At 49.9% G+C, this 23,614-nt stretch overlaps 1 protein-coding gene across 7 annotated transcripts in view; it reads left to right on the top strand.

The window, feature by feature from the left end:
* The window catches only part of VAV2 (vav guanine nucleotide exchange factor 2), a 116,203-nt gene that overhangs the window by 68,129 nt on the left and 24,460 nt on the right, over positions 1-23,614 (top strand). For all 7 annotated transcript variants that reach the window (XM_012578325.5, XM_030286364.4, XM_012578327.5 and 4 more), the window contains exons 3-5: positions 1,215-1,273; positions 13,561-13,629; positions 22,602-22,704. In XM_012578325.5, the coding sequence (XP_012433779.3) occupies positions 1,215-1,273; positions 13,561-13,629; positions 22,602-22,704 (231 nt within the window). The remainder of the gene's footprint in view (positions 1-1,214; positions 1,274-13,560; positions 13,630-22,601; positions 22,705-23,614) is intronic.

The following is a 23,614-nucleotide window of genomic DNA, read 5'->3' as shown; positions in this document are numbered from 1 at the left end:
CCTTTCAGGGATGTGCTGTTCCCTGTTTTCTAAGTGGAAATCACCCAGTAATTTTTTTTGGCAGTTTTTTGGTTGCTGTCTTGGCTTTGGCTCCACATGTAGGGCACCAGCAGCTGACAGCCAGGCTGGAATTCATGGCACATGAAAAACGGGAGGGATGAAGGTTGCAAAGGTGTGGAGGAAAAGGCTGGTCTGAGATGAGGCTCTCATTGAGGTCCTGGGATACAAATGAGGAAGGCAGAGAGGCTCTGAGTTCATCTCAGGAGGAAATCCAGGGATGTGGGCCCAGGGGAGCATCCCAAAGTAAAATTCCTGAATAAAGGAACATGGGGGGTCCCTGTGGCTGGGTTGGATGCAGGGCAGCTCCAGGCAGCAGCATCCCTCAGGGCTTGGGTTTGTACACCTGGAGCCCACTCAAGAAGCCCTTTATCCATGTCCCATCCCAGGAGATTGGAAACCAGTCCAAAAATAACAGGTTTGTTTTTATCACTCCAGCTTTGAAACTCTGAATGTGAGCAAGGCTAAAACACAGCTTAAATCTACCTCAAACCCATTCTTTGTTCCTCTTCAGTGAAAATTCCCCATAGCAATTAAAACTTCCATCAAAAATGGGAGTTCTTCTGAAAAACCTGGTGGTTTTATTGCTTCTGATTGCAATGCTGATGAGAATATTTTGGTGTTGAATCACTCCTGGCTGTTTTCTGCCAGGAAAGGGCGATGGTCTGCACTCACCTCTGACAAACTGATGATGCATCTTTATCGAATTGCAAGAAGTCAGAGCTGTTCAGTCTTGGCAAGTTTGCCTCAATAAGATCATTTTGTGTGAGGAGAGACACGAAAGGAGTTGTAATCCTTTTGTAATAAAGCACAAAGCAAGAGGGTTTTCTCAATGCTTCTTAGTGTTGCATAAAGCCTGTCAGGGCAGGTCTGGGCTCATTAAATGAGTGTGGGGATGGAATTTGCTGGGATGAAGCTGTTCAATAATATCTTGAGGGTTAAATGTCTTTTGTGCTCAGTGGTGGAAGCTAAAGCAGGGTTTGCACTGGCAGTGTCCTCCCAGCCCTGATGGTGACACTGTGACACTGAGGGGGGGACTGGGCACATCCATTCCAGTGGGGTCCAGCTCCAAGCACCAGGCTGGGGGTCCTTGGGTTCCCACCAAACCTTCCTGTGTCCTCAGTAAGCACACCAGCCTCTTTTTCTCTCATTTCCAGGTGATCTCCGCAGTATCCAGGCTCTCCTTCCACAGTATTGCTCAAACCAAAGGAATTAGGTAAGATCCTTTCCATATGATGCTTTAAAATAACATATCTCTCTGTCCCTCTGCATATTCCTTGTATTTAATCACATCAGACTCTTCAGAAGCTGCACATAATGGGGTTAAACAGACACCAAGGATGCCTTTGGGATGTAGGTAGGAATAGTTCCAGATTAAATAAGTGACAATATGAGCAACTATTTGTGCTGGGGAGGGCAGCAGGATGAGTTTTGGTGTCTCTAACTTGAGGTTTTGCTCAACTCCACTGGGAATCCCAGGAAAGCAGTGCCCAGGAGCTGTGGCATCACCCCACTGTCCCCACTGTCCCCTGCCCCTGTGCAGGACAGTTCAGGGACATTTCTGCCCTTTCTGTCCCCCTGGCTTTGTCAAAAGCACATCCCTGGTGAGGCTGCAGGAGTGCCCTGGCACCTGTGTGTGCTGCCTGCTCCTCCTCAGAGGGAGCAGAGGAGAAGGAATTAAAATCAGCAGACAGCCCCTGTTAAGCAGAGCTGCTACCCTGCTCTTTGTTCTGCTCCCTGCAAATGCTTTGCAATTGCTTCCCTTGTTACAGTGCATTTGTATTATTAATCTGGGAACATCTCATTAGGACCACGGCTATAACAGGGATGAGTTTGAGCCTAAATTACCTTTCCTCATTTTTTTGGGGAGGGATTGTGTGTGTTTTCACCCCCCAACTACAGAACACATTTGATTTTCTCCACAGCATGTGTCCAGCTGCTGTTCTGGGTGGGGATCTGTGGTGCATCCCAAGGATGCACAGCAGGATGAAGGGATGGATGGGATCCCTGCCCCACTCCCAGCCCTGCCACCCACCCCCAGCACCCCCTGCCACCATTCCCACTGTTGGAACATATTTTCCCTGCCTTGTCTGAGCTGAGATTGCTGGAGGGGAACAGCTTTTCACGTGTAAAACCAGCTCAGAGCCTTCCCATCTGTTAAACACAGATCCCAGCAGGGCTGGGGGGAGAGGCAGGGCCGAGGTTTGAGGGAGGAGGATGTGCTGTAAGTTCAGGACTGTTTGTTGTGATGACAGCCCTGAGGCCTGGAGGAGCCTGCAGTGATTTTTGTTTTAAGGGAAAAGAACATCCAAGGGCTTTGGAGGCCGGGAGCAGCGGGGGATTCACAAACTGCAGTGCCTTGGCAAGGGCTGGGTTTGAGTCTTGGGGCATCACTGGGAGGGTTCCAGGTGTCACCCCTGGCAAAGCCCTTCCCAAGGCAGGGAGGGAGCTCCTGGATCCAGCTCAGAGGATGAAGGAGCTGCCATCCCCTGGGAAGGCTTTGGCTGAGCCCTTGTTGGTTGTGTTGAGGGCTGGGCATGCAGAGACAAGGGAGGCTTTGCTATTCTTGTGGGTATGTGGCTTTTTCTCGTTCATTTTACAAGTGGCATTTACAGTTCCCACTAAAATCCTTTATCTTGGAAGCCTTTGGCACCATAATTACACAAGAATAGCACAGAACTTAGTGAGCCTTTGCTTCTAACCCTGTTTTCCTGTGTATTAACCCTGTTTCTCCTCCAGCTCTGCAGGAACAGCAAATGCTGTCACTCCTTTAGCTGGGAAATAGAACAGACTAGAAATGAATTGTATAATTCCATGAAAATACCCTCCAGGGGGTGTTCCCTCCCATCTCACTGTCCCTGCAGCCACAGAGCCCTGGCTTTGTCCATTGCTGCATCTTCTTCCCTTTAAATTAGGTGATTTCTTGCTGCACCATCACAAACCCCTCAAATGAATGAATCTGAATTAATCTAATCTTGTGGGCACCAGCAGCAGCTCTGGCTCCCTGAAGGGACTGTTCACATCAGCCACCACTGCCCCTCAGCTTGTTGGGTCCATCTTCTTCCCTCTCCCAATGGAGAAGTGGGAAAAATCCTGTTGGCTTAGGCACAGTGCTTAAACCCATGGTAAATGCAGTGAAATTTGGATGCTGGGTGGATTGAATGGTCTTCAGCCCCACAGCATGAATGTGGCTCTGCTCCAATCCCTATTTAGGGTCTGAGAATCAGGATCACGCAAATTAAGAGTGAAATAAATCCCAAAGCCTGTTACTTGTCCTTGAATAAGTTTCATGGCGTGGAGAAAAATAAAAATCAATCTTTTGTGCTGTTCAGTGAAAAAAAGAAATCAGTCTTTCTGTCTTAGTAATTTCTGGCTACAGGAACTTTGGCAGAGGAGCCCTGTTTCCCAGAGTGGTGCAGATAGCTATCAGGGTAGCTCTGTGGAGATGACAGAGTGTTTCTTCCAAGAAACAAGCAACAAAAACAGGGCAAAAACTCGATCCTGATGCAGTGTTTTATTTGCAATGTGCCTAATGTGCAGCAGCTGTAGCTACAGCCCTGCTGTGACCATCCTCTGCCTGCCCTGTCCCCGTCCCAGGGCTGCTTCCACAAATCCTGCAGCAAGCAGGCTCTGTGCTGATGGGATGGGAACTTTTTGCTGGGGTTTTGATCCCTCTGTTGTCCCCAAGGGTTGTACACAGGGCCAAAGAGCAGAGCCTCCTGGCTCAGGAGAGGAGATTTATTTGTTATTGGTTCTCATCCTTCCCTCCATCTCTTTGGAGGACTCTCAGCACTTCCAGGGAGAAGTTCCACTGTGCTCCATCCCTGAACAAGGAGCCTTTATTATCCAGCTAGGATTTTCCACTGCAGCCCTAATTCCATTACCCCATTCCCACGCTGACTGGCACTTCCCAGCCAGCTTGGAGGATTCTGTAGCAGTGTGCTTTTTGCACAGGGATGTCGTGCAAAGCTTCTCCTGGGCTTTGGAGCAAGAATTTTCATTCCCTTCCCGAGTTTTCATTCCAAGTTTTCTTGAGCAAACTCAGCTCTCTGGAGGACAACAAGGCTTCTTGTTGCAGGTCCCAATAAACCAGGATTATAATTATTTTCTTAAAGCTTTTTTTTTTTCCTGTTTTCCCTTAAGACTTTCCTGCCACAGCCACGACTGTTCCCTGCTGCCTGTGGCACATCCTGGCGTCCTCTGGGCTCCATCACCCACCTCGTGCTCTGGGGGCTGAAAGTGAGCTCTGAGCAGAGGACAGGGCACGTGTTTATTCATCTCCCTGAGATCTGTGTTTTTCCTGGAAGCAGAGTTCTGCAAGCAAAGCAGGAGGTTCAGGAATATTGGCTCGTGCTGCTTTCATGCATTTTTACTGTGTGCACAGCAAAGGCCAGCTGAGAACGGGAAGGGGTTTGCATGTTCAGAGGCCTTTATGGAGGCCCTAAATCTGAGGAAATCCTTTCTGTATGAGCTGAACCTCTCAGTGACTCTCCTCAGAAGGCAGCACAGTTAATAAAAGACAGTATAAAACATTTGCAGATGGGCAGGAGGGTGAATCCTGGTTGTCAGAGGAGGTTTTCTCTCACAGGAGCAGTGGCAGTGCTTTGGCTGGGCCATGGAGGGAAGGACACAGGGATGAGTTTTCCCCCTCTTGGCACCAAGACAGGACCCCTTTATGTGAGTTGGAAGACAAAGTGACCAGTCCATATCCAGTGGGAAGGGCTCTCAGGGCAGGGTTGCCCATGGACACCCTCTGGAAGGGCCATTTTGGCCATCCTGGTTTTTGGAACAGGTTGCCCAGAGAAGTTGTGGATGCTCCATCCCTGGAAGTGTTCCAGGCCAGGCTGGATGGGGCTCTGAGCAACTTGGCAGAGTGGAAGTTGGATTAGGGAGATTGGAATGAGAAGATCTTTATGGTCCCTTCCAAGCCATTCCAGGGCTGTGTGACTTCTCCCAACTCCACAGTGCAGACAGAGGGGACACGAGGAAAGCTCAGCACTGGGATTAGCCCAGGTCAGAGCCAGCTCCAGGCAGAAAGGTGAGTACCAGCACCCTGCCTGCAGTGAGGACCGACCCAGAGGAGGGTCCCCTGCCTGCTGCCAGCCTCATCCCTGCCCCCCTTTGCCCAGGTAAAGCATCAAACAGGCTGAAATGAGGATTCAGCCCTGTCAGCCCTGGAGTTTCTGCACTTAACAGCTTGCCAATAATATCAGGATGTGTGTGGGGGGAGAGGGAGGAGGGATGGGAAGGGAGAGGCAGAGCAGCATTCCTGCAGAAGGTGCCCAGGCAGGGGAGGAGCAGGGGGCAGAGCAGCTGGACCTGCAGCCCCTGTCTGTGATCCCAGTGTGTGCCACAGGGTGATCAGGAACTTCCTCGGTGATTCAGCCTCCAGTTTGAAGTGCAACCTGGAGTTTTGTCCAGGTTTCATGACTTGAATCCATTTCCCCATCTGACGGAGCCCCACTGTGGTGTGGGGTGACCCTTCTGCTTGCAGTGGGGGTGACCCTGTGAAAAGGCTTTGTGACCCTGATGCCTTGAGAAGGCTGACCCAGAACAGAGGCTGGACAGAGTTAAAGAATAAAGCAGGGATTTATTAGGAGACCTCCATGGATCCACCTTGGCCAGCACAAGAGCCCAGCCAGGGCTGCACCCAAGATGAACCAAAAAGGTCCCAAAATGCACAACTGCTCACGGGGTCTCTCACTTTGATCAGTTCTGCTCCATTTGCACATTGCAGTTCATTGCCCAATTCCAGCTTTAGCCCAGGCAGTCCCATCCTGCTTGTTTTTCTCTCTCCAGCCCACGTTGTTTGTGCTCTTGGGGTGAGATTTGGATCATTTGTCCTTGGTGCCCAGCTGGAGCAGGAATTGTTTTGTCTCACTGCTCTTTGAAGAGAGCTCACCATCCCCTAACATGAAGCTCAGAACTCCACACCAAAGCAGCACAGAAGCTGAAAAACAGAAAAGCAAAACCCTATGGCATCAATCCCATCAGCAAGCCCCACTTCTTGCAGAAGATGTGGTGGCACCAGCTGGAGCTGAGCAGGACGTTCCCCTCGCTGTCCTGAAGGAGAGAAGGGAGATAGGGGAAGATCTTTGATGGCATTTGCAAGGATGCTCCAGCGTGCTGGAGGCTTCCTGCAGATCAAATTTGGTCTCTGCTCCCCCTGCCCCTGGGGATGGGAGGTGGATCCAGCTGGGTGTGAAAATGGCAGGCAATTAAAGGCACTAATAATTAAGTCCTCAAGTGTCTTGTGATGAGGAGGTTGTTAGGGCACCTCTTCTCCTGAAGGTTGGTTTTACAAGGCTTGTTTTATTCCCTGCCAGCGGCTCTCTGGAATTGCACTCTGCCCATTATTCCTTTACTGCCGTTGTGTTTTCCTTGTACACACTTTAAGTGTTGCTGTAAAATGGATGGAGAAAGCTGTGGGAGGATCCGTGTCTGGAAATAGGTGCAGCTGCTGTTTTTGCAGAGCTCTCCTGGAACTGGGACCAGGCTTGGAACTGGTCACCAGCACAAACTCAGAGAAGCTCAGCAGAAACCCCACAAGCAGGAGGTCAGCTGGAGATTGTTTCTCGTGACACCACCAGACCTTTAGGAGCCACCATAAAGCTCCTCCATTTGTTGATAAGCAGAATCCTTGGCTGAAAAGCAGCTTCTTTCCCACTAAAATAAAACAACATTCTTAACAGATTTTTTTTTTTTTGGCAAGTTTATATCCTCACAGAGAGCCTGAAAAAAAAAAAATCTTTGACATGTTTTCCTGCACGGCTGCTTTGCAGGCTGGGGGGATGCTGAGGTCACCCCACAAGCATCTGCTCTCAAAGCAAAGGCAGCTTCTCTGTCCCCCTCCCCAGCAGCAGCTCTGCTGAATGAACACACAGCTCTGAGGGAGCCTGGAGAAGAGGAGGCTTAGGGGTGACCTTATTGCTCTCTACAGCTTCCTGAGGGGAGGTTGCAGACAGGTGGGGTCGGTCTCTTTCATTGGGCAGCACTGACAGAACAAGGGGACACAGCCTCAGCTACATCAGGGAAGGTTTAGGTTGGATATTAGGAAAAAAAAAATTCACTGAAAGAATAATAAAATACTGGAATTGTCTTTCCAGGGAGGTGGTGGAATCACCATCTCTGGATGTGTTTAAAAAAAAACTGGACACGGCACTTGGTGCTATAGTCTGGTTGAGGTGTTAGGGCATGGGTTGGACTTGATGATCTTAGAGGTCTCTTCCAACCTCATTATTCTGTGATTCTGGGGTTCTGTGATGAGCTCAGCTCTGCTGGCTGGGCTCAGGTGGGGCTTGCTGGGCTTTGGGGTCACCTGCTGTGTCACTGGTGCTTCCCTCAGGCTCTTCCTGCGTCACTGCCCGCCCTGTGGGACCTTTCCAGCACCTCCGATTGTCTGCCCAAAATGCAGCTGATGCTCCAAGGATGCTCCAAGGATGCTCCAAGGATGGAGAGGGGCTCCAGGCTCAGCTGGTGTAAAATAGGGGACCTGGGTGGTTCCCAGCACTGGGGGATGGGGACACTGCCATGGGCTGTGCCTGGAGAGGGGCACTGGGGTGCTCTGGGGCAGCCCAGATCACTCTGCAGCTCCCTGGGGAAGGGATTCCTGGAGGACCTCAGAATGGGCTGTTTGGAGCTGGTTTATGCTGCACACTCTCTTGGCTGGGATGTGCTGGTGCTGGAATCAGGCAGAAAGGTCCATTTTGGTAATTATTTATTTTTATTGGCACATGTTTCATAGGATGGCAGCTGCTCAGGTACAGCAGAAAAACGCAGAGTGCTGAAAAGTCTCCTTGTGGTGCTTTGCTGCAAGTTAAAAATGGGGCATTTCAGGATTTGTGTTTTCACCAGGTGTTTTCCAGTGTTGTTGGATGGGATGCATCCCAGGGCTTTACTGGGACAATCATTCCCTAGTGTTGGTTGTGCTGTTACCCCACAAGGTTTGGGTCTTTTTTTTCCCCTTTCTTTTCAAGAAAGACATTTCTGGATTCCCCTTTTGATTTTCTCCATCTGTTCTCATCAGTGTGGAGCTGAAGTGAGGAGAAAATCATCTCTCTTGAGCGAGGCATTGCTACATGAGGGGTTTTTAAAAATGCGATAATGTGTTGAAACATAAAATCCTACGAGCTGTTATTTTCTTGTCTTCTCATCTCCAGCAATGCTCAGCTCAGACTGGAGCTGGGGATGGAGCAGGGCCTGCAGCTCACCCTTGGGTGCTGACACTGTGCTGAGTGCTCTCCTGCAAAATCATCTTCATCATCATCTTTGTGTTAGCTGGTGATGCAACTCGCTCTTCCCCTGCTGAATTTCCATCAGGATTAATCTTGCAAGAATTTCTGCAAGTTCCAGACCACAAATATAAGCAAACTGTAATTTTTCAGAGGACGTGTCGAAAATTTGGCGCCCCGTGAGGTGTTTCTTTCCAGAGATGAGTAATGTAACAGAAAAGTGTGATTTTAATTAAATTCAGCAGCTTTTGGTATGCTCTGATGGGTCTTGTTCTGCACGGGGAGAATTGATTTTATTCTGCTTTATATAAATGGATCTTGGGGGGATTAATAGGGTGGTTTTACCTCACAGCACTTGACCAAGATCATTGCCTGATGCTGTTTCACAGATGGAAGCAAATCTTGGAGGTGCTGCCTGGGTGGGGCAGCAGGGGCAGCTCCAGGTCACCCTTGGCTGGAGCCTGGTCAGCTCACAGCCACCTCTTGGTAAATTAATGCTGCTTTAATCTGCCTAATTCCAGGAAACCAATCAGGGAAAAGTGTGTAAAAGTCTTGGAAAAAGACATGATTTCCTTTGGGCAGCTCCAGGAGTGCTCAGGGTGGCAGGCCCAGGGTTCCAGAACTGACAGGCACAGGGCGATCCCCATGACTCGTCCTCCTGGAGAAAAAGAGGAAAAAAGAAAAGGGGAAGGTTGGAGCTACCAAAATCATGTGCTGGGAACAACCAAAGTCTGAAGTTTTGGGATTGAAGCAGCATTACACAGAATCACACAGAATAATGAGGTTGGAAGAGACCTCTAAGATCATCAAGTCCAACCCATGCCCTAACACCACAACCAGACCATAGCACCAAGTGCTGTGTCCAGTCTTTTTATAAACACATCCAGAGATGGTGATTCCACCACCTCCCTGGGAAGACAATTCCAGTGTTTTATTATTCTTTCAGTGAAAATTTTTTTCCTAATATCCAACCTGAACCTTCCCTGACGTAGCTTGAGACTGCATTAAACCTCAGCATTGGGACAGAAGGACTTTCCTGGAAGCATGGGAGCTGTTGGACTGAGAACCTCACTCCCAAACTCCCACGGAAACACAGCCTGAACCCTAAAATGTTGGTGAAAACAGCGTCCTGTGGGATTTCTGTGCATTGCCATGATGCTTCCTTCAAAGCAGGGATGTCAGGGGGTCTGTACACCCCACCAGAGGAGCTGGAAGTCCTGCAGGGTGTAATTTCAGGCTCTAGACCCCACACCATGGAAAAATTTTTCTGTCAGGGGGATTCAGCACAGCCCCATCCATCCCAGCAGAGCTGCAGGAGCTCCTTTGCACCAGCTTGAGGCTCTGGTCCTTCCCATTAGGGAAGAAATCCCTCGCAGAAGGGACAGCAGATGGGAGCAGCTCAGGTTTCCCGGGTGCCAACACTCCACCTGCTCTTTAAAACACTCAAGTGTTATCCCTGGACTTAGGAAAACAGGGGGAGATTATCCTGCTGGTGCTAGGAGGGTGGAACCCCCCTCCAGAAAGGGATAAATCACCTCCTTTCCGCTCCTCAGGCTGTTTGCACAAGTCAGGAAAACTTCCTCTCAGATCTGTCTGACAAAGCATCTCCACTGAGAGCAGCCTCAAGTGGGAACAGCTCCTTGGGATGGAGTGCCCTGAGTGGGACATTTCCTCCCTGTCTGCTCCTTACCAAGCTTGCTGTTCCCAGGGCTGCTGTTTGACCCCAAGAAATCAGAGTGGGGTGTGGAAAAATGGCAAATAAACCATGCTGGGTCCTCCCTGCTCTGTCCCACATGGATTTGAGGCCAAGGTGCTGCTGTACAAAATCAGACTGAAGCTGCCTCTTCCCTGACCCTCTGCTGTCTGCAGAGGTGAAGAGCTGACTTCAGTTGCTAGGACAAGGCAGCCCAGATGCTGAAATATGCTCATAAATAAATAAAAACCCCTGTTTATTGCTGTTAGAATTGCAGCCTACCTGGCTCTTCCCATTAAATAATTCAGAGGAAAGAGCAGCCAGGCAGTGCTGAGAGATTCCCTGAGCAGGGCTGGATGGTGAGGATGTGGTGTGGGAGGGATCATGGGGCAACCTGAGAGCAAGGGAGGGTTTTTCTTGCATGAGGTGCCTCGTGAAATATTAATTGATTGTCTCCGTGGGTGATGTGCTGTGGCTGTGGCTGGCTCTGCCTGTGTCCCATCTGCAGGGAGCTCTGTGAGATCCACAGAGTGACCAAAATGTTTTCTAAGATCAAGGGGGTGCTTTGCATCAACACGTGCTGGAAGTCCTGCCCTGCAGAGGAGCAACTCACTCCAAACTCCTGAACAAATTGCTTGGTCTTTTTCTTCCCTTTTCAGCTCTAAACAAACACATCAGATCGATCCCACTTCCCTGCTTTGATGTCTGGAAGTGATGCTGTGCAGTGCTCTGGGGTTTGTCTGAGCAGGAGTCTACTTTGGGAGCTTTGTTATCTCTTAAGAGCCTGTTCCAGCACTGTTTGATGCCACTGGGGCTTTTTCCTTTTCATCTGAGCAGGGTGGGACTCACAGCAGCCCTGGCACAGGCTGGGAGGATGAACGGCTCAGCAGGTGGTTTTGCATGGTGGTGGAGTAAAAAAAGCTGGTGCTCAGCTCAAGATATGAAATAAGAGACGTTTTCAAATGAATTTTCATAAACTGGGATCTCTGCAGACCTGCTGGGTTTCAGTGGGCTCAAAGTACTCATTACTTTTGGGCATTCCCAGCTCTGCTGTGCTCCTACATGAGAAGTTGCAATGTGCCTGGAGGCCTTTGACAATTTCCCAGGGAATCCAGAGCTTTTAGATCTTTGGACTGACGACATTTTCACTCATTTTACCAAAAAATACGACACAGAGATTGGTGCCAAAGCAGGTGTTTGCTGTTGGAGAGCTCATGGCTGGGGAGGTGCAGCACCTTTACCCACCTGGTTAGAGATGCTGCTCCCTGCATGGCTGGGGCCAAGGGCAGCATGTGTGGGAAGGTTCTCAGTGAAAACCCTGTGCTGGTGAGAAATACTACCTTAAAAGAACTCCTAGTTGGCTTTTCTTTGTGTTGCCTTGATGGGGATCTGGTGGGGTGGGAGTGAGAGCAGAGCTTTCCTCCCCCAATCTGTCCCTACCACATCAAATCTGTTTTTTCAGCCAGCTCAGGTGTGCTCAATGACAAAAAAAGAACCTAAATGGATGTATAAGGGAGCTTAAGTCAAAAGTAGGGAGCTATTTCAAATAGTGGCTGTTGGTAGAGATAAATTAAATTGTGTTGTTGCATTTAGAGTTCCCGGGGAAGAGCGAGGAATGAACAAAGGAAAAACCCAAAGCTTTGTCCAAAAAGCTGCCCTTCAGCTCCAGATTTTGGATGGTCCATTTAGTAATCCTCACCTTGGCGTGACTTCTCCCTCTAATTGCATGCTGTAGTCCTTACTTAGCCATTAGCTGCCACTGCAGGGACACAGGTTATTAATTCCTCCCCTGCCCTGACTTTCACTCTGGGCCTTCACTGGCAGTCAAGGTGAAGCTGGGAGGGCCAGGGGAGCTGCAACCCCATGAAACTCTTGATTAGAAAATATTTTTCTCCTCCTTGTCTTACATTGGGGAGGGGGGGGTTGTATCACAGGAGCCAATTACACCTCAAGCCCAGATTTATGGCTGGGGATGTGTCTATGTGATTTTAATATTCTTTATGGCTCTTTTACTCTGGTGTGGCAAATGCCAGAGAATAAGAGCAGAAGATGCACATAAAAGAAAGAAGGTCGTGCCTTGTGGTGGATTTCTTTTTATTGTTGTTGTAACAAGAGATATTTAAATAGAAGTCACCTCTGAGTTCTGCCTTCTTGCCAGAGCTTTGCATCCCTTGCCTTCCTCCCTCCCGTGTTGTCATTTTGCACATGGACGTGGTTGGACTCACCTTGGGTGCTCCTTGTTGCAGAGCAGGGCAGCTGTGATGGCTGGAATTGTCCTGCTCCATGGCTGGTCAGCACAGCTCTTTCCCCTCCTGGCCTTGCCACCTGGTCAGGGTTTTAATTGAACTCGCTGCAGTCTCAGCACTATTTCAAACTGCTTGGTCTGGAGCTGCTCACCTAAGGAAGGCTGAGGTGGAGCAGGGGAGAGAAAGCAAATTAATGCCAGTGAAAGGATCCAAAAATAGCAAATTTGGGGGCTAACCAGGCCATGTATTAAATCTTTCAGGAGAGGCAATCTATCATGGGCAGGGAGGGAAGAGGAGGAAATTGCTCTTGAGGGCAGTTAGAGGTTCACATGTGGCCACAGCATCAGTGTCCCATCCCTGTGGTTCATGGGGAGCCCCACCTGCCTTCTCCAGGATGCCCAGGAGGGATGGGCAGAGCTGCCCTGCTGCCACCCCTCTGTGTCCCTGTGCTGTCCCTGTGCAAGGCTGGCTGTGCCCATGGGGATGCTCCAGCCCCAGCAGAGCCACAACCCAGCCTGGTCCCGTGCCAGCAATAATATGTGGGGTTTAATTAAAACAGTATTTTTCATCTCCTTCGTACATTATTTGGTTATTGCTTCAGAATGAGCCAAGGAATTCTTGTATTCCCCTCACTCCCTCCCTTGCTCCTTTAATCTGCTTTGTCCCCTCCTCTCTTTCTGCCCTTTTGGTGTCCTCTCCCTCATCTCCAGGGGTTTAACTTTCTTCAGGTTGTTAAGATGAGGAAGCCTGGGGTTCATAAGGACTCATTCATTCCACTGGGATTGCTGGGAGGTGCTAGTGGGAAGCAGCACAGAGTGCCCAGCCCTGCCTGGCCGAGCAGGGAGGGAGCTCACAGCTAGAAAGGTTGGAGGAGAAGGTGTTTCTCCATCCCAGCAAATCCAACACCAGGCTGCTCTTCTATTCTAAACCAATCCATAAGTGCCAACATCACCAAGAACACAGAGGTAAGGAAGAAGAAAGAGGAGGAACAGGACTGGCCTACATTCCTCCATCTTAAAACCTCTGACCCCCATGTACAAAGTAAAAACCCCCCTGTAGAGGTGTTAAAACCCCTTTGTACAATACTAAAAAATTCTTCCTTCTACTTTGTGACTACTTCTACTATAATATCTAAACTTTTGTGACTTTGTTCTACCTACAAAGTTGGTAAATCATCCCATGGTTCAAACCCAAAATCACAGCTGTTTCCAGCTGCCTGCCAGGGTCTCAAATGCTTCTGACCTGGGCCTGGAACCTCCAAAAATGTCTGAGGGACATTTTGAGTTCCAGCATCGAGGCACCAATATAACCCTGTCATTCCTTCCCTTCCCAGGCCCTTCCCTTCGGAGGAGACCACGGAAAATGACGATGACGTGTACCGGAGCTTGGAGGAGCTGGCAGAGTGAGTGGCCTCACCTTCTGCTGGGAGGGAGGGAGGGAAAAGTTGCTGTGAGTTTCCAGCAAAGGCAGATAAAGTTTGACAGCAGGGCTGGGAGAGCCAGGATGGCTGCTTTGATCCTTTGGCCAGGAGATTTTTGTGCTCTGACAAAAGTCCATCTTTTTCTGGTGTAAAGCCCTGGGAGATGTCACTTTTCATCAGGTTGAGTTGATGAGTGGCTTGGTGGGGGGTGAAAGGGGCCAAGCCCAGGGGATCCCCAACTCTTCCTAAATCCCAAAACCCTGGGACATCATTCATCCTCTGAGGTGATCCAAGCCAGCTCTGGGAGTGAGGTACTCATTTCCCCCCCCCCCCTCCCCATGGCATTTTTTGGGTGCTGGCACATGGAGCTGCATCCCCCATGTGTGATTTTGGGCCACACCGGCTGGCCCTGGGGGCAATCAGAGAAGAGTTTGGGTTGAAAAGAACTTGAAGACCGTTTCATTCCACCCCTTTGCAATGGGCAGGGATACTTCTTACTATCCCACGTGGCTCCAAGCCCCATCCAAGCTGGCTTTGGACACTTCCAGGGCTGTGGCAGCCACGTCCTGCCATGACACCCGTCCTGCTTGTCCTTGGTGGGATGTGGGGTGATGCTGCTGTTGTCTCTGTGTTTATCTGGTTTTTCTGCCTGTGGTGGTGATGTAACAGGCTTTTAAAATCAACCTTGAACTGCAGCACACACAGTGAAGTGCAGGCACTATTGGAATTCAATGGCAGCATTCCCATCAAGCCAGGGTTTTGCTTATGAAGTGCAGTCTGCTGCATATGGAGGGATGGACTGCATGGGTGGATATGTGGCTTTATGCAGTTAAATATTATTGTTCCACAACATAAATAATAAGACTCCTTAATCCAATGAGTTCCTTATGGCTTCAGTTATTACAAAAGTAAATCATAAAATTACCAGCAGAGGGAATGGAGTGCCCTGGAATTCCCTGCTTGCTGTTGGCTCCCAGCAGCTGCAGTTTTAATAAAATTTTAACTAAGAAAGGGATCCTTTCAAGAATAGCACTTTTTGTGCCCGCTCTCCAAAGGTTCTCAAAAATCCCTTTAATACTGGGGTTTAAAATTCCTGTTTCTCACACACAGATGTGCTTTTAATTGGAGAGAGATGTGTGTGGGGACTCTCACACAAGTGCTGGTGGGGATGGCAGTGCTGGCCTAGAAAGGGTGGGTTTTGGGGTGCTGCACTTGTTTATTTGGTGCTGGGAATAATTGTCCCCAGCTTTAAGTCTGCTGGGGACAAGGGGTCCAGGTGGAAGCTTCCAGAATTGTCCCTTGGTCAGAGGAGCTGTGATGCCCAGCAGATAACTTGGAGGTTTCTTTCAACTGATTTCCCTGTTCTGTCCCAGATCTCCAATTTCCAACTTTCCTTGTCTACCCATTCTCTGCAAAATCCTCTTTTTTACATCTTATTTAGGACTCCTGGGGGAAAGGCCTGTTGAAACCAGCAGGGATTGCACAAATTCCTTCATCCAGGCCTGCCCTCCCAGCGCACGGAAACACGGCCTAGGAAACAGGGTCAGAATTCACCCACAGCTGGAAAAACCCAAAAAAACCTGCTTGGAGAACCCCTCAGCAGCATCCTGCTGGTCCTGCTGCCTGCAGCAGAGTGCATTTTCTGCCCTGGAGAGGGGAACTCTGACTGGAAATGTGCCAGTGCTGTGCCCAGGCCCCACAGCCTGTGGCACTGATGAGAAGTCTCTTTCTGCAGAGAAATCTCTTTTTGCAGAAAAATCTCTTTCTGCAGAGAAATCTCTCAGCTCCTGCTCTCTCCAAGCAGCTCCACAAGGGCAGCATTCACTGCTGGCAGTGATTCAGTCCCTCCAATCTCTGCCTTTAACGCTGCTGATGATCCAGCAGCCATGGGAAGATGTGGCTGCAGCCAAAATGCCTTTTTTTTTTGGAGGCGAGGAAGTGATTTCCACAGCAGGCAGGGAAATGACCCAGTGTGTGCAGGGAGCTGCTCCAGCCCTGCCTGTAAAGCCAGAAGGGATTTGTCACCTCCAGGTGCCACTCTGCTGTCCCCACAGGCCTCAGAGGGACAAGGGACAACCCTGGTGGGCTCTGTGCCACCAGTTCACCCTGAGAGAAATCCCCCAAAGGGGAGAGAAAACTTTGGATAAAAGCTCAGGATAAACACTCAGTTGGTTCTAACAAGGCCTTTTATGGGCTGGTAAATGAGGTTTTTTTGGAGAATGTCAGAATGCTTTGTTTCAGCTGTAAGTTTGGTGGAGTAGTTTGGTGTCCCTAGGTTGAGATTTTGAATTCCTGTGCTGCAGAGCCTTTAAAATATGAAAATATTTGAGATTTGGGGAGCAGAAGGAAGCAGGTTTTGTCCCTGCTGTCCCCATGATGCTCTAAAGAGTGAGAACTTTTATCCTGAGAATTCTCCCAGCACGGAGGAGCTGTGGGACAAAAACCAAGGCTGGAGAGGGGGTTCAGGAACAAGCTGTGTGTGCAATCCTGGGGCAGCCACGGGGCTCTGCTGTGTTTAAAGGATGTTCAAGCCTTGATAACCCCATTGTGCTTTCACCTCTGGGGTGTTGCAGGGATTAATCCCAGCTCCAGAGAGATCCCCAGCCAGATCAAGGCACATAATTGCCTGGATTCAGCTATTTAGTTAAAAAAAAACCAAAAAAACAAAAAAAAACAAAAAAATAACCCCAAAAAACCAAACAATTGGTGATGGAAAGGGAAGCTAAAAGGCTATCAGGGGAGCTGTGAAGTTCTCAAATTCCCTATTTGCAGCCCTCTGGCCCCTTGGTTTGCTGTGCCCTGGGCCAGATGGCAGCTTGCAGCCAGCCTGGGCAGATGGCAAGGGCTGCTTGCATTGCAAGTGCTGCCTGATGGATGCTGTGAGGAGCTGTAAAGGGACAATTGGCCTCTGCTGCCTGATTTATTCCAGCCCGCCCCATGCCAGACCCTGGAGCGGCCATTTGGGGGGAGTTTGTCCATGAAATGAGCTGGGTTTTGCAGCAGCAGCAGAGTGTGGGTTCAGCCTCTGGAGCCTGTGGCCCCACATCAGGGATTGTCAGTGACTCTTGTCCCGAGGATGCTCCTGCAGGTCCCTAGGGAGGGGAGCTGCTGCTTCCCACATGGCTGTGGCTGCTGGGAGCTGATCTCAGGAGGCAATTATCCACCTTACTGCCCTGCCAACTGCTTTTCCATCCCCCTTTATGGCTCTTTCAGCTGCTCCAAGCCATGCTGCTACCTCAGAGTTATACTTAACATTTCACCTAAATTTTCTCCGCTGCCACTGAGATCTCTCCAGTTATTTTGTCTCATTAAATTTATGGCAGTGATTAATCCTGCTCCCCTTTACAGCCCCAGAACCTTCTTTATGATGAACTTTCTTTATAATGAACCTTCTCCACTTCAGGGCATTGTCTCTCTTCAGTGGCACAATTAGGTAGATTACACAGGGCACATTTTGGGTTATTTGTTGGCTGCTTGAAGAATTCAGAGTCAGGCTGAAGTTCTGTGAATGGTTTGACGTGAAACATTTAATTTGCATAACTTTTACCTTTGTTTTCTCTTCTGAAGATAATTTGTTTTGAGGAGAGGAGTTGTAGTGTTGCATAAAGGACTAAATAAGTGTTTTAGGCAAAGGAGGTCCCCACCAAACCCTGCCCCTGGAGAACTTTGTCCCACAGATCCATGTCCCCTGCTCTTGTTTTGAGCTGCAGCTCACTGGTAATTTATCCCCAACACATTTATTTGGATAATTGTCTATTCCCAAACTTTCCATCCTAGAGAAGAAGGGAAGGACATCTGCTAGGCCACAATTTCTCAAGTGAACACTCTTCTGGGCTCAGCTTCTTGCTGAAGTTTCTCCTGCTGCTCTCACCAGCATTGCCCCCCTCACATCTTCCAAAATAGTGCTGTGATCAGCAGAATTTCTCAAATGCATTAAAAAAAGTAACGAGTGCAGGAGCCAAGGTGAGATGATGAGTGAGCTGCCACTTTTCTCATTATTTTTATGTTGGACAAACCAGGCACAACAGCCCCTCAAATAAATGGCTGTGTGGTACAGGGCACTTGAGCCAGAGTGTCTGTAAATGTGTCTATCCCTTCTGTGTCACTTGTATTGATTTTTATTGATTTTTACATGTTCTGCTTGTGCCATTTCTGGGATCATATTGGTCACTTTTCTCAGGATCAGAACGTTCCACTTGGAATGAGGAATGTAAGACCCAAGCAGAATAGATGGGAAAAAGTTTCTGCTATTTCCAGATGAGTCTCTTCATCCAAGTTCAGGCTGAGTAATTAAAACCCTGCAAGATCTTAAGTCCTCCAGCTGTACATCTTGCACTCCCTCACCCTGAAACCTAAACCTGCTGCAAATTTTGGGTTCTGCTTGTCCTCTATGACAGAATGAGGGGGTTGGCTGGAGGAACCCCTGAATGAGGGGGTTGGTTGGAGGAACTGTGTATTTATAGCTGTGAGGGCAGGGTGAGAATGAGAAAATGGGAATTACTTGGATGGACTGGAGGCTCACAGCTGCTGGGCCCTGCAAATTTCCCAGCCTGGAACTGTGGAGGCTCTGAGATCTGGCTCTTAACCCTGGTCATAGGGCTGGAAATTTGGGGTTGTCTCTTGTTTGTCTTATTTTAGCTCCTTCTGTCCCCTCCTGCTCTTTTTTTTTTGCTGTTCTTGGTGGTTCTGGCTCTTCCTCAGTGTGGTTTGGACGGAGTTTTGGTGTGGTGGGTTTGTCATGAGGGTTTGTCCTTGAATTCTTGAGGCTGGTACAAACTCATCAACTTCCCACAGCAGCTTTTATGGGTGGAGAGGCTCTTCAGTGGCCCTGAAACCCCTCAGAGCTTCCCCAGTTACCCCCAGTGTCATTGCAGAGATGAGTGCAGGGTTCCTTCAGCGTGCTGGACCTGCTGCATGTCAATTATCAGGGTTTGTCTGTACCCATGGTCCCTTCCAGCCCCAACCATTCTGTGATTCTATGGGTTTGTCCTTCCCTTTCCTTCACCCCAAGGCAGCATCCTGGCACCAGTCCCTCTGTTCTGGGAGCTGCTCCTTGGCACGGCTGCTGCCTGGCCGGGTGGGTGTTAGTGCACAGCAGGCTCTGCCAGTGCTCAGCCAAAAGCATTGTTTTTGCCTCAAATTGCCTTAGATATGAAAAGCTTTATTCATTATCAGCTTTTCTGGCTCGGCAAGATGCTGCCAGCCCAAAGCTGGTTGCATCTATCCTAATAGCAGTAATTGCAAATGCTGGCGTTGCCTCTGAAGGGTGGCTAAAATCCCTTTCCTAACCCAGAGCTGTCAATGAATCTCCTAATCCAGGCAGTAGATCATAGGCTCTGATACCCACGGGTGACTCGCAGACTCTGCTGCTTTTATTGAAGGAGTAAATTGCTTTTCTTTGTGAGGAATGAGGCGATCTGGCTTTCCTTGCTCAAGTTGTTCCGTCTGCCCGTGACACGCTTGGGATGCTGAATTTATTGCCTGAATTCAGTGTGTCCTGAAGTTTCCATTGGCTAAAATCATCCCAATCCCCGTTTTGAGGATGGGGAGGGTGTGTATTTTCAACTCTGACAGGCACAGTGTGGGGACAGGTGAGGATCAATACGTGCAAAGCAGAGATGTCAACATCCATCCAGCCCTGCAGGAGCTGGGCTGCTCCAGGAGAGGCTGATCCTCGTGGTTTACTGCTCTCCATAAAAGCTGCCAGCCTCTGGTGTTTCTCAGAGATGCACTGAGAGTGTGTTTTAATAAACAACAGACTGCTGGACCGTGGTGATGTTGTAATACTGCCGCATCCATCAGCTTTGAGGAACTCTGCTGCATCTCCCCAGAGCTCTGGAGTGGAGGTGTCTTTCTAGGTGTCCCCAGGATGTGGGAATAGTTCCTATTTTTTTCCCAAACCAGAAACTGGAATAGAGAAGGGCTTGTTGTGCTGTGGAGCACCAGGAAAGGCTGGAGCAGTGAGGCTCAGCCCCTTCATTAGAGGAATGGAGCTGTGAGATGCTGTCAGGATGTGGCCCCACGTGGTGGGTGCAGCGTTTGTGTCCAAGGGCTGTTGGCACTTCTGTGGGCAAATCTGCTGGATTGTCCGTTTCTTTCCTGGTGGGAAAGGCCTTGGGGCATCCACCCTTCTCCAGTCTCAGCCTGTGACTGAGCAAAACCCAGCTGGCACTTGGGAACATGGCTTAGGGCTGGTGCTGCTGGGTTCAGGCTGAACCAGATGTTCTTGGAGGGTTCTCCCAACCTTGATTCTGTGAAAGTCCCTTCAGCATCATGTGCTGTCACCTGGGTGTCTCCCAGGGTGTGCCCACCATGCTCCAGAGCTCATGGCTTCTTGGAGAGTGAGGAGAGGAGAGTTTGTCCAGGCTGGGAGCAGCAGCACCAGGCTGGGGACAGGCAGAGCCAGGCTCTGAGGCTTGGATGTGGCAGCTGCTTGTGTGGGAGAGGAGTTCCAGGTGATGCTCAGGAGTTCCAGGTGATGCTCAGGGACACCTCAGGATGCCATCTTCTCCTCTGCACGTGTCCCAGAGCAGTTCCCAAGCTCTCCAGGGATGGGGATGTTCATCCTTCACTCCAAGCAGGCTCTGCTCCAGCAGCAGCATCGCCCCAGCCTTCTCCTGGTTGTGTTCATGCCTTAGGAGGAAATGATGCCTCAGGGTTTAACTTTTATAATTTTCAGATTCTGTGCTGCTTTGGTATGGAGTTCTGAGCTTCATGTTAGGGGATGGTGAGCTCTCTTCACAGAGCAGGGAGACAAAACAATTCCTGCTCCAGCTGGGCACCAAGGACAGTGATCCAAATCTCAGGCCTAAGAACACAGACAATGTGGAATGAAGAGAGAAAAACAAGCAGGATGGGACTGCCTGGGCTAAAGCTGGAATTGGACAATTAATTCCAATATGCAGATGGAGCAGAACTGATCAAAGTGAGAGACCCTGTGAGAGGTTGTGCACTTGGGACCATTTTGGTTCATCCTGGGTGATGAACCCAAAATGAGCCCAGCCCTGACTGAGCTCTTGTGCTGCCCAAGGTGTATCCAGTGAGGCCTTTTAATAAATCCCTGCTTCATTCTTTAGCTCCACCTAACCTCTCTTCTAGCCCAGCCTTCCCAAGGCATCAGTTCCACACCCAGCTGGGCTCCTGCCCGTGACATTAACCCCACCACACATTCCCAAAAACCCTCCAGCCAGGGAAATGATGTGTGGAGAGACAGCCAGCAGCCCGAGAGGTGTGGGCAGGGAGATTCATCAGGAGCTGGGAGTGACTGGCTCTGGATGAGGAGCAGAGCTGAGAATATAAATATTGGTGCAGATAATAACGGCGTCGCCTGGGAGGGGGAAGATGGATCACCAGCTATTAGTGGGCATTATTGCAGCAGCTGCAATGCATCACCCGGGAAAAATGGGATGGATATATCATGCCAGTGTATTTATTTAAAATCCCCAAACTTTTATTGAATAAATCTGTTTGTATAAATAGAAAAGGCTGTGTTTAAGCAGGGGAGTAAAGGCTGGTTTTGCAGGCAGATGTGCTCTGCTGCTCCCTGATATATAACGGGGAGATGTTGAGTGTCACACTCGGAGCAGAGCTTTACACCTGAATTTATTTGTGTGTAATTAATACCCCTGTTGAAAGACTCAGCTCGTAAAATATGCCAACGCTGTTTGATATTCCAGCATTTCACACTGTCCTGATCCTGTGGGATTGACTTCAGTGGGAGCTGTTAGCAGCCAGCACCTGTAGATCTAAGCACTGGAATTACTATTGTTAATTGGTATTTAATATGGGCTGAATTTTCAAAAGTACTCCAAGGCTGAGGAGCCCCTGGGAGGGGTGTGGAGGCTCAGATGAGAATTAATTACTGAACACCATCACCTTTAGCACAAACTGGGCTCTACAGCTCTGGGATGTCTTTGAAGCTTGGGAGTGTAGGGGCAGCTCCAAAGTGATGGGGCTGGTGCTCAGAAGGGGGTGTTTTGCTGTTTAATTTCTCCCTGCTGTAAATGTTGTTATTGGCCTCTGCCCACTGAGCTGAGTGTGTGATGAGCTCACCTTATGGTGGTCAGGAGAATCTCCTGCTCCTCTGGGAGATGCTGGGTTGAAAACCACCCAGGTGCCCCTCAGGGCAGGGACTGGGCTTTGTGGGAGCTGGTGCATCACTCAGATAACTGCATGCAGAGCATTTAAACCTGGATGGAATGGCCAGGGCTGGGTCCAGGCACTGCTGTGGGTCCTGCACAGCCCAGGCTTGGTTCATCAGGACTGGGGTGCTTCTCCCACTGCTCAGAGACACTGGATGAGTGTTCAATATCTGCTCCTGCTTGGAGCAGATCTGGGCTCCTACAGCAGTTTGCACCCCTGGCTGGGGGAAGGGGATGGTTTTGTGGCACAAAGGGAACCTTTCAATGAGGAAAAGCAAAATCAGATCAAAGCGGACGCAGAGCCTTAAGCAGACCAAATCCAACCCTTAGAGTGAATTCTCTGGCCATGCTACAACATCACTGATGCAAGAGCTGCTCCTGGTCCTGCAGAGGAGCTGAAGGGGAGGTTGTGGCCACCTTTGGGGCTGGAGCTGGTGGCTCTGGTGGCTCAGATGGCCCCGCTGGGCACTTGGCTGCCAGATCCATCTCAGCTGGGCCCATTAGTGCCGAGCAAAAGCTCTGCAGGGGCAGAGCTGGCAGCCCGTGGTGGTGTGGGCATCGTGGGCACGCCTGGCACAGGGCACAGAGCAATTCTTGGCTGTGATCCCTGCTCGTGTCGAGCGGCGTTCCGCCTTTTCCAGCCTCCAGCCGGCGGAAAGAAACGTGCAGCAGGGACTGATCCGGGACAAACAGCGTGGGCTGGATTTTGACAGGATTTTCTTAGTGGGATTCTCCTCCCTCCTGGGTGCCTGATGAAGTGACAGTGAACATCCCCTGCTTGTTATCCCTGACTCCTTCTCCTTCTCCTTGCAGCGAACACGACCTGGGGGAGGACATCTACGACTGCGTCCCCTGCGAGGATGAGGGCGATGATATCTACGAGGATATCATCAGAGTGGAAGTCCAGCAGCCCATGGTAACAACTCTGCTGTGTTTTCACAGCTACACCTCGCTGGGAGGGGCAGGGAGGGGGTTCCAGGAAGGAAATAACTCCGTCACTGGCAGGTGATGCTGCAGGGAAGGGAAATTGCTCTGAGTGGCTCCTCAAAACTGAGCAGCAGCTGGGATGGCACCAGCCCACAGGGGTTCTCCCAGGAGTTTCCCAGCCCAGCCTGCCATCTGCAGGAGTCTGGGGAGGAGGAAGGGAAAGGGAGACCTAACAAGCCCTAAACAATAAGCTAAAAATAGGATTTTGCTGCTGAGGCTGTGTTACTCCAGCCTTTCTGGGGAGGCTCCTCCTGCTCCATCAGCCAGAGGTGCCGCTGGTATTTTTAGTTCAGGGTGACAGATCTGTGTGTCAGGGATCCAGCAGCTTTTCTGTGCCTGCTGCTCCTACCTGGATGGCTCAGAGCAGGAAGATGTTTACAGCAGAGCTTTCTGGGGCAGCAGGGACCCGTGTGGCATTAGGGACAAGTGGCTGTCCCCGTTTGTCACCTCTAACAAGCTTTTGCTGATGGAAAAGCCTGAGTGTGAGGCATGGACCTGTGATACCTCCAAGGCTCTGGAGCAAATATCACACTCCATGGATGAGCCAAGGAGGTGTTGGTGGCCCTTGCACCTCCCCAAGGTGCCCACAGTCACCTCCCTACCTGTGTCCCCAGCAGGGCTTGAAGAGACCTTCTCCAGAGTGTGACCTTCCAAATTATCTCCCCCCCTCCAATATCTGCCTCCCCCAGGCTTTGTTCAGCCACTAATTACTCTCCCCTAGTTCACACAGTGCACACCTCCCTAGAATTAAGCAGGATCAATGGACAAGTGATCAATTCAGTCCCTGGAGCAGGACGTGGCTGAGCCAGACACCAGGGCTGGAGCTTGGGAATGTGCAT

This window comes from Taeniopygia guttata, chromosome 17, assembly GCF_048771995.1.
Source record: "Taeniopygia guttata chromosome 17, bTaeGut7.mat, whole genome shotgun sequence".
Lineage (NCBI taxonomy): Eukaryota > Metazoa > Chordata > Aves > Passeriformes > Estrildidae > Taeniopygia > Taeniopygia guttata.
This window is presented reverse-complemented; position numbering and strand designations above follow the sequence as displayed.